The sequence below is a fragment of the Thalassophryne amazonica genome, chromosome 13 (assembly GCF_902500255.1).
Source record: "Thalassophryne amazonica chromosome 13, fThaAma1.1, whole genome shotgun sequence".
Classification (NCBI taxonomy): domain Eukaryota; kingdom Metazoa; phylum Chordata; class Actinopteri; order Batrachoidiformes; family Batrachoididae; genus Thalassophryne; species Thalassophryne amazonica.
This window is the reverse complement of record NC_047115.1, coordinates 77055933-77067263: the sequence shown is the minus strand read 5'-3', so window position 1 is coordinate 77067263 and position 11331 is coordinate 77055933. Positions and strand designations below refer to the sequence as shown.

General features: G+C 41.7%; 1 protein-coding gene across 1 annotated transcript in view; it reads left to right on the top strand.

Moving 5' to 3' along the window:
- Positions 1-414: 414 nt before the first annotated feature.
- Positions 415-11331, top strand: part of LOC117522981 (TATA-binding protein-associated factor 172-like) — a 22697-nt gene continuing 11780 nt past the window's right edge. Inside the window, exons 1-3 of the mRNA XM_034184399.1 lie at positions 415-533; positions 7317-7516; positions 10933-11066. Coding sequence (XP_034040290.1) covers positions 473-533; positions 7317-7516; positions 10933-11066 — 395 coding nt within the window. The 5' untranslated portion in view covers positions 415-472. The remainder of the gene's footprint in view (positions 534-7316; positions 7517-10932; positions 11067-11331) is intronic.

The following is an 11331-nucleotide window of genomic DNA, read 5'->3' as shown; positions in this document are numbered from 1 at the left end:
GCCACCGTCAACGTAATATTTTATGATCTGAAATCTCACATGATTAACCAGTCAGATTTGTGGAACAAATGTAATTAGATTATAATACAAATAATGAAATTCAGATCATATTTAACTTTAAATTGATTAAAGTCATGGCTCTTACAGTAGACTAAAAAAAAAATTACATCTTGATTTATTTTTATTTTCCACTATGTATCGTTCCATTGATGTATGAGAAGGGCCCGTCATATGGAGAAAATGGCCCAGTAGTTCAGGCATTGAAGGGCCATTAACCCATACCACCCTTTTGAAATACAAAGGTCTCCACATTGTAAAGCATATGTTTCTTGAACAGAAAAATGCATTTCTTGAAAAACTAACAAAAATGTCTTCATTTAAAGTGGTAACTTAAGTTACAAGGAACCTTTGTTTGTTTCCTCTAGTGGCCGGTTGAGTTTTTATCACTTTGACATCTCCCGCCTCCTCAAACATGGAGCATCCCTACTGGGATCTGCTGGGGGCCGAGTTTGAGCTGCAAGATGAAAAAACTGGTACGTAGTTTTGGTTATAACCGATTCTTTTCTTTCAGATGCAGTATTACACCACAGAGAAAGTGAGGTGGAGGAAAAAGTAATGCATTGTATGGTTAAAATCCACCTTTGGGTTTGTACTTTACATTTCAAGTGCAAAAAGTAAGGCACCTTTTGGCTTAATTAATTTTGTTAAAACAAAAAGATTGTTGGAAGGAGGGCCTTTTATTTTCATTGTACATGCAACAATGTGTTAGTAATGTATTTACCACTTACTAATTATAATTGGATGCAATCCAACCAGAGAGTGGTGGGCCTGCAGGCCGGTGCCTGGAGACCAGCTCCAGATGTAGAGACACTGCCTTGGTCAAGGGCAGAGAAAGGAGCATGATTTGATTTAATAATGTTTGAGAGGGCTGTCATTAAATTCGAAAATGATTATTGATGCATCTTGATACTTTTTTCTTTTTTCCCTTGCTGTGTGATAACTTGGTACTTTTCAAAGCAAAATATTTGTAATGATCCACGATGAATTTACTTCCAGTACATTCCGTATGGCTCTTATTCACTGATTTCAAATTGTAAAGCCTCCTCCTTGCACTGCCTGTGTAAGTGTGAGCTCATGTACGACTAGGCATGGGCTGGTATGAGATTTGGACAGTATAATAACTGTGGGCAAAAATACCGCTGTTTTACGGTTTCATTATGGCTATTTGCATGTGATTCAGACCCACTAATTGACACGATGTCTACTGCTACGAGCACTATACTGTTGTGAAAGTGTAGGAACACGGACCCACAACAGGGGGCGCAAATGAACGGACAATGGAGGAAGTCAAATAACAACACTTTACTGTTGTGAATAAGCACAACAAACACAACGGATCACAACAATAGACAAAGAAGTCAATTCACAAGAATGTGTCACGTGGGCAGGCTCGAAGATAAGAGACGTCTGTCCAAAGCAGAACCGGAACCACACGATTTCCTCCGCCACCGAACCCCGGGAATACTGGAGCCGCCAAGTCCCGAACTCCCAGGTGGCCACTGCCTCCGCGTGTCGGATCTGGTACTGCTGGCGAGGAACAAAAACAGTTAAATGTGGGCGCGTTTGCACCCAGCAATCCGCACGGCGGGAAAACCACCTCCACCTCTCGTTGGAAGAATGTCTGCTATACAACGCACAAAAGTAACAAAGGGTTACTGTCAAAAAACAACACAGTCAGCTGAGTACGGTACCTTCTAGGTAGAGCGATATCTCGGCAAAGAGGTGGAGATGTCGTCCTGCTGATATACCACTGCTGATCAGATGATTGGTGACAGCTGTTGTAGGTGATAAGTGACAGCTGTCACCCCGGCTGCTCCTGTGAGGCGGCTGCGCCCTCTGGTGCCTGGAGCCCGCACTCCAGACAGGGCGCCCTCTGGTGGTGGTGGGCCAGCAGTACCTCCTCTTCAGCGGCCCACACAACACTATAGCACTGATAAATTTAGAAAAAATGCCAAAATGATAGACTCTCTTTTAGACATGTAGCATCTGCCCTGTGGGAAACGTGGCTGAAATAACGTCCGGAACTCAGGATGCTCAGTATTGGCCCAACTTCACCAACAAAGTGCTTGGAATAGATGTATTTGTCCTTCTTGACATGTTTGTGGGAGAAATTTCGTCGATCACAAGCATGACTCGAGTCCACCGCTTGTACTTCTCAGTGGTTTCAAAGACGGGATAAAGTTTCCATGTAATCCTTTGCGGGTATCTTGAATCACTCCAAGTCCGACACAGGCCAAAGCTACGGTGCTTTGTTGCCACCGTTTTTGGCTTGAAGGGCTATTACACGGAAAATAAAATGAAAAAGCTGACTTGGTCCTTTTAGACGGAGGGAAAAGTTCAGCGCAGGCTTCACCTCCTTCAGCCATGATGCAGAGCTAGCTAACGTTAGCTGCCTGTTTGTAAACAGAGACAGAGGTGCGTGCCATTGGAAAGGGTGGCCGCCTCTGCTCTGCCTGTCAAGAATTCTCATAACCGTTCATACCGTAGGGATGGTATAACAGAAAATTTTAGTGGTTTTGATACCATGGCTTTTTCATACTGCGGTATACCGTGAAACCGGTTATCGCTCACGTGTATGTACGACTGACTCCGGCGTTTGGATTATTGCCACTCCATAAAACTAAAAGGTGCGCCTGGCTCTGTGGCATTTTGTTCTTGTCAGAATAATCAAAATAGGATTCTGCATTGTGATAATGTTTAAATCTTGATGCCCTGCTGATGTACTAATACTTAAAACTGCAGAAAACACTGCACAGGACATCTGTCCTCATCTTGTGCACATGTATATTAATTTTAATTGCACTTTGGATTCACTGGAACAAAATGCACTCAAGCGTACTCACAACACAATGTGCTGCACAGTGCATATTAAATGGTGGTGGAGATGGTTTTAGGTGATCTGCTGAAAGTGAAGACTTTCAAAGCTAAGGTGTGTGTGTGTGTGTGTGTGTGTGTGTGTGTGTGTGTGTGTGTGTGTGTGTGTGTGTGTGTGTGTGTGTGTGTGTGTGGTGTTCCTATTTCTTTTTGTCCCCACCCCCGTCTTTTAGCTGTGTTCTGTAACTACTTTGGTGATTTGATGTTGAAGTAAAAACTGATGGAGACAATTTGTCCCTACATCCTTCTTGTCCTGTAGTGTCTCATTTATACGGTGACGTGAGTCTTCCGTCCAGTTTGTTTTTCCATTCATAGCAAAATCCCCCCCATTGTTTTCCAGAGTGGTCTGAGCAAGCAGTAACCTGAATCCACTATAAAGGAGGTTGACACAGAAGTGCAGTACCTTAACTCGTGTTTTGAAACAGAGCTCTTTCCCATAACACTCCATGTTAAAATGTCCAACTTTAGAGCAGAAAAAAAAACACGTTTATAGTTTGGTGGAAAACATGCTTTTGGTCTCTTATCAGTTTCTGCCTCCATGACAGCTGTACAGAGGGGTGAATCTTTTTCTAACATCTTAGTTTAAACTAATGCCATAATGTTCTGTATAATTGGGGACATGGTCACTCTGACAGTTGGCAGCTGCTGAACGTTGCATCTCAGTGTTTCGTGTTTAACTCGGAGTCCGCTCGATGTGCCTGGTCATGGAGACTGTCCGCTTGTTTGGAGTATTTTATGACAAACACCTGAAATAATCTGGCTTGTTGGGCGGTGAAATATCGTAATGGATCACACATTTCCATCCATCAATCCATTTTCTTCCGCTTTATCGGGAGTCGGGTCGCGGGGGCAGCAGCTCAAGCAAAGCCACCCAGACCTCCCGATCCACACACACCTCCCCCAGCTTCTCTGGGGGAAACCCAAGGCGTTCCCAAGCCAGCCGAGAGATGTAATCCTTCCAGCGTGTCCTGGGTCTTCCTCGGGTCCTCCTCCCAATGGGACGTGCCCGGAACACCTCTCCAGCAAGGCGTCCAGGGGGCATCCGGAAAAGATGCCCGAGCCACCTCAACTGACTCCTTTCAATATGGAGGAGCAGCGGCTCGACTCCGAGCTCCTCCCGAGGATCAAACATCTCTTTTGCAGTATTCACAATAAGTGAAACTCTTAATGTGTTTTAATGTTGTATGCTAACAGTGTTAACACTTGTAGCAGCTGCTGGTAGCTTCACATGTTAAATCCACTTAATGCATGATTACTGAGAAAATACACAGATCACAGCTATTAATGTGCATAATAAAGTAAATCGTTATGGCCCAGTCACACGGCACACGACGATTCCTGAATGAAGGGAAAGAGTAAAAAACGTCACAATTTGTTGAGAAAAGATGGACGAAAGAGCTTCATCACTGAACAGTCTGCGAAGCAAGAGCGCAAAAGGGACGAAAGAGGAACTTAACAAAACCACAGCTCACAATCTCGACGCTTTAACGAAACACGCCTGGAGCCACAGATGGAGCAGTGTGTGTCTGCATCTCTGAGTTCCAGGACTCGGCGCTGGGACGGAGCTCATAGCGCCTGAGTCCTGGAGAAATGGCAAACAGAAGCTGTGGAGATCTGTGTGCACGTTGGTGGACCCACCTGCTCTGGTTCCTCGTCCAGAACAAAAGAGGGATCATCTCCATCATCATCAGAATCCTCACTGTCTGTCAACACACTGCGCGCTCTGTCTACTCCAATTTAAAAAAAAAAAAAAAAAAGTGTGCTGTGGTCACTGCTGTATTATGTTCTAAGCCATATTTATTGATTTATAACAGAAAACTGTCAAAAGGGAGAATAAATATAAGTGTAAAGATGATTGAATATATCAGCAGTAAATTAATCAGTGCGTGTGAATTGCCACATGTACAGAAGGGCTGGATTATCATTCCTACACTCATATTTAATACAAAATAATAAGCGCACGCAGCAGCTGCTCCTGCCGCTGATGCTGCATTCAAGTACCATCGGAAATTAGTCAACTTTTTTTGTTGTTTCAAATTCAACAGTTGCTTGTGGCAAAATAATTAATTATAGCCACACAAGAGATTAATTCTGGCCTATGTAAGGTGCCTAAGCCCATTGAAGTTGCCTCCCCACACACACAGAAACCATCATCGGACCAATTATCTTCCGATAAGTTTTCCTCCGATAATTTTTAATTCGCTAACACTTTTACAGATTTAGCTTTTTGTAGTAGATGCACAGTTCTATCCTCTACAAACAGAGAAGAGCGGGTTCTAAAAGAAACATTATGGGTATTCACGACAGAAGAAATGCATTTGAGACGCTCTGATCAGGCTCCACAGGGATAACAGCATTAAACTCTGTATATTGTGCCTAAAACTCTTGTGAATATATTTTGTGGGTTTATAGACATTGTTATTGTGTTTATTTTATGTAAAAATGCCAGAAGAACCCCGGGTTGCTTCTGCAAAAGCCGAAAAGTCTGTTAAATTGTGATTCAGGCCATGTGATATAACCAGCATCAAAATGCACAGAACACTGCCAACAACTGGCAACTGGTTATATCACAGTGTCGACCACAGGATTTTAAAATTATCTGTAGGTTTCCAAAACCTGAGAGACCACACACGTGGAGATTAAAAAAAAAAAAAAAAATTCATAGATCTGGTTTAGTTGAACAGTGTGTGGTGTCAGCCACACAGTAAAAACAACACACAGATTTCACACACGCACATTCCCAGGTCAAACACCTCGCTTTCTGATTGGCTGCATGTCACATGTAGCTCCTCACATCCTTCTTGACACACCACACACGGCAGGAATATCTGATAAGATTATATTTAGTGTCATCATGATTGTCGGGACGTCCTTAAGATTCTTCCGAAGAGGAAGATCGAGTCTATCGGCCTAATTATCTTGCCATGTGAACCAGGCTTGATGTTATGACGCCTCACGGAGCGACTGATTGATCTGTTACATTGCACGAACATGTTTTCACTATCTGATTTCTTTGTGCAACTGACATCGTTATTCAAGCATTCAAACGGCGATTCCTATCGCCACACAACTCCAGCAACCACATGCGAGAATTTTTTTGTCAGTTCTTCTTTTTGAAAGAAAGCTTGTCTCCCTAACCGGATAGAGTTGTGATGTCATCACGCGTGCGCTTAGGCGCTGTCTAGCGGGATCTTAATTTCTTTCTTTTTTTTTATACAAATGAGAAAAATGACATTTTACAAAAGCACATTTATTTGTAAACACCAACATGTTACATTGATTCACTTGTGTTTGGTTTTTGCATAGAATGAATGAATCAACCAATCAGTATGAGCGGAGGCTTAGTTTACCCATAATCCCTTTGGTGTGTTAATGTTCAAATCTTCAGAATTAGTGCATTATTTTAAAATGAACAGATATGTGTTATATATCACTTTGTACATTTTAAGAGTTTACATTAATGTAGTTATTCTATCTGGAATAATTTTATTTATAAAGCAAAACGATAATTCAAATCTGCTTTCCATTTTAAGATCTCTGCCTCTCTGCCTCATCGCTGGACTACTGTATCCTGTCAGGGTAAATGACGCTTTCCTACAGCAGGGGGCAGAGCGCACAAAGACAGAAGCGCTGGCTCATTGGCTGTTTGGGTTTGTGATCACCGTTGGTTCTATTAGAAGCTTTGTTGGTGTTTAAACTCCAAATCAGCTTCTTAGTAGCTGAGAGCAGTGGCAAAATTTAAAGTTATTGGTTATCTGTATTGTCTGATAAGTTTTTAGATAATTTAGCGTTAAAAAGATAACTTTTCAGTTAGCTGATTACCAGTTATCGAAGCTAACATTTTGGTTAGCTGTGCCCACTACTGGTTGAAATTACGCTGTATTATCAGCAGATCAGAATACTTTTTGTCATTTTACAGTGTACGCAGTACAAAGTATACGCAATTTAAAAAGTAGCAGCTCTCTTTTCAGTGCAGTGGTTGATGATAAATAAATGAGTTGAAATAAAGTAGAATAGAATAATAATGAAGGAAGGAAAGCAAAAAACTGTACACAATTTACAAAATACAAGGAATGTGCAAAGATGTACGACACTAACTCAGATTATAAAGAAGAGTTCCATAGGAGAGGAACATTATATTACACATGAGTGAGAAAAGAAATTCTGCTATTTGGTGACAAAATGGCAACGATTTGACGGAGGATAAATAAATTTTGCATATTTTCTTGGCATTTTCTTTCATGTTCTCTTTATCGCTCCTTCACATAGATGTTGTGGGATGCATCACCTGCTATGTAAACACAATGGATGCTGTGAATGTTGTTTATGGTCTGTGTTCTCTTCCTTTTGTTTGTGTTGTTTTTTATCATTATTGTTATTAGGTGAGATTGATGCTAAGGAACGTCTGGCCCGCCAAAGGAAGCTCCTTCAGAAAAAGTTGGGCCTTGACATGGGTGCAGCCATTGGCATGAACACAGAGGAGCTATTTAATGATGAGGACCTAGATTACACATGGCAAAACAGTGCACCAAGAGACTATGGCAGCAGTTACACAGCTGGATCCAGCTTCCGCAACCATTTGGTAGGTCTAATCGCTGCAGTGCCAGTACATGAATTCACCAGCTGGATGAACATAAACATTGAATTCTGCCTCACCAAGTCATCAATGACAAGATATGAGTAAAATGTGCACTACATACAGCAGTCGTGCATTGAAATGCCAGCGTTAATGTGGGATCATTCCTTAAAGATTGTGTATACTTAATGAATGAGCAGGAATCAAGCAAAATCAGTTGGAACGTGGGGGAAAAAAATCCAAAATTCGAGGCACATTCGGAAGGGACAGATATTCTGACAGCTGTATTAGAATGTAGGCAGAACCTGAATCGAATGATTCCATGTGAGCAAAACCTCCATTTGTATACGGATATATATATATATATATATATATATATATATATAATGGCTTTATTTCAACACGAAACGTGCTCCTGTCAAATTGGGCGCCATTTAAATCAAATGACACCTCTTTCAAAACGTTATAATACAACCAATAAACTGCAATCGATCAAAATGTTTTTCCTCCCAAAGCGAGACGCCCTGCGCTGACGAGCAGCAGCCCAAGATTGTATGGCTGCAGACTCCAGCAGCTGAGTTCAGCTCAGACGTGTGGAGAGACTTTCGTGCCATTAATGTCTGAAAGGAAATGCTTTTGCCAAAAACTACAGATTTTTTTTGTTTCTATTTATGTCCAGAGATCAAGGATCCAGTGACCAATTTCATATTTATTTACTTTAAGACTCAAAATGTTGTTGACATAGAAAACCTATAAAGTCTACTTTTAGTACACAGAAAATTCACAAGAGGCATTGGGAATTGGATCGATAATGGTATCGATATCGATAAAATCTTATCAGTACCCATGCCTAATTGTAATGCATATAAACAGAGCGATCAGATTATTGCGGTCATCAGATAACGAATATACTTGTGTGTAATTTCCAGGGCAGTCCCCAGTAATGGCCACCAGTCCGTGATGCATGTCACTGATCCCATAATCAGAAGGTCCTGGATTACATGTTTCAGGCCACAAATAGGATTTCCTTTGAAATCCAGAAAGGAAGGGCAGCAGGTCTTCATAAAAATGCCAAATACAGGACACACTCGGACACCCGCTCGTTTGCTTTCTCTCTCTCGGAAATCAAATGGCCCAAACAAGGGATGCTGAAGAAACACCCAGTCTCGCGCTGGCAAACGGTTTTTGGCACACATGATGGACTCTCTGAATAGAGTGATCAGATGGTACAAGCCCTGAACCAGCAGCGGGCTGGATGCCATGCCATACAGAATATTTTTGTAGTGGACGACTCATTTCCCCTCAGAACCTGGATGATGTAACAATATTGCGTCGCTCCCAGGGTCACAGGGGAAATATCACAGGATGCAGCCTGTCTGGTGTGCAGTGAGAGGCACATGGAGTCGTTGATCTATTTTATTTATATTGTAATGGCTTGGTAATACATTTGCAACGTCATGCCTTCATAGGAGTTGGATGTTGTATCTGTCATATGATTTGTATTACAGCGGACAGTCCGTTCAGGTGCGCACGCTGGTCAGTGGCTCAGTGACGCACTGACTTGTAGAGCATCTGAATGGGTGTCACAGCCATGATAACATAATGTTACCGATACATCTTCTAACTCATGAGATGGACTGACAATGTATCTGTAATATCATGCTCATTATGGACGTAACACCGCGTTCACAAGCAGTGAGTTGCTGCGCAGCTCTGTAATGCACTGATACATAAGCAGCATGTATGAACGGGGTGTTGCAGCCATGACAACATATTACAGATACATTGTCATTCCCTGTTATGAGTTAGAGAATATAATGTTCATGTCCAGTTGACAAAATGAATGCGTGCCATAGACTTTGCACATTACAATATTTCCTTTCCGCACCATGTTTGCAGAGCTTCTGGCAGCTCCGTGCCACATTCGGCACATGCCAGGAGGAGTTGGTGTGCCGGACCATGGCGAATTTCCCTCAAATGCGATCAGACTGTATTGAATTCTGTTAGGATGCTGTGAGAATATTTGGAATGCAATCAGAATGTAGTTAGTCCACTTGGACTTATAATATTTTTCCACCTTGAAAGTAGTGAGCATTTGGGCTGTTTGGATTGACTGTGCTGGAATGTAGGTTGAATTCAGGCGGCATTCGGCCTCTAATGTGATGGGGGTATAAACGATAAATTCACTTTTTTTTTTTTTTTTAAACAGCGCTGGTCATGTTGATACATTAACAATGACGTCTGTGTGCTGTGGTCACCTTTTAATAGTCTCATATTGTAGAAGTCCAGTCTTTCACAGATTTGTTTGTACCTGCTTAAATGTTCTAATATTTACATCATATTATATATTCAGCTCAAAATCCCATTCCAGGTTATTTGAATGGCATTTGCATTTCACATAGTCACTGAATACATTCAAATGAAAGATGCCAAAAAGTCTTTAATTTTTACCAGAGGCTGAAATATGGTCATCGGGTAAATGGACTGCATTTATGTAGCACTTCTCCATCTGCATCAGATGCTCAAAGCACTTTACAAATAATGCCTCACATTCACCCCGATGTGAGGGTGCTGCCATACAAGGTGCCCACTACACACTGAGCAGTAGAGGATTAAATACCTTGCCCCAGGGCCCTTAGTATTTATTTATTTATTTTTTTTTCCAGTCAAGCTGGGATTTGAACTGAGGATCTTTTGGTCTCAAGCCCAACACCTTAACCATGAGACCATTATCTCCCCCAGGGTATTGCAAAGACTTTGCATTTGCGTCTGTCTGTGCTCCAAATGAAGTTTCAAGTCTTTGCTCATGAGTCAAAGTGTCCAGTCTTTGGCCATCTGTTCTGAATAAGATTTAACAGTGCAGTGTTGGGGACTAATTCTGTACAATTGCGCATCCACCTGTGGTCCAAGAGAATTCTACCCCCCTGGTGAAATTTTGTAAAAATTTAAATGAAATGGTGCAATCTGACATGTTGTTTGGGCCATTCCTTGTGACTCTGCATGATCAGTATTTGTATTTATTTTTCAAATAACATACTTGTTTGTTGCACATGATGATAATTACCATAGATTCACTTAAGTAGCAGTCTTCCCACCTCTGTGTCATCTGATAAGATATTACATCTGCATTGTGTCAGTCCGCCCACCTAATGATGACCAGCTCTTTAAGCTGAAGAGAGCTCAACTGAAAATCCACCAGCTGAGGTAATTGGTTATAAAGAATTGGCTCTTGCTGCCCACCACTGGTCCAGGAGGAGTTGTGGACTCTCATCCACATCACACTATTGAAGTACACATGGGGCTTATGCAGCAACCATGGGTACCACAGACCAGCCACCCAGCAAAAAGTGTACATTGCATGTTTGTGTGTGTTCAGTCAGTTCAACATTAATGTACTGATGTACATAATTAATTGTTTTCAGACTGTTCAAGCTGCCGAGTTGATTGACTCAGAATTTCGTCCAGGCATGAGCAGTCGTCAGAAGAATAAGGCTAAGAGGATGGCGAAGCTAGTCGCAAAACAAAGATCCCGAGATGTAGATCCCAACGAAAAGAGGTACATTTTTGTTTGGCTTTAACAGCAGCACGCACACATACACACGCACACATTTTATTTTTGGAACAGATCATTTTTGTAGATAATTTATCTGCAGTCGTTGCTTTAACAGAATTGCTGACTAAACACTGAATTTATAGGGTGCTCAAATAGTGTAAAATAAATAACTGATGAGCCTAACTGTAAAACTGTCCTGTACTGCTTTTGGGGCTTTATTGTCTTCAACAGCTGATCTCTAACGGGGATTTGAATATGAGACCAGGTC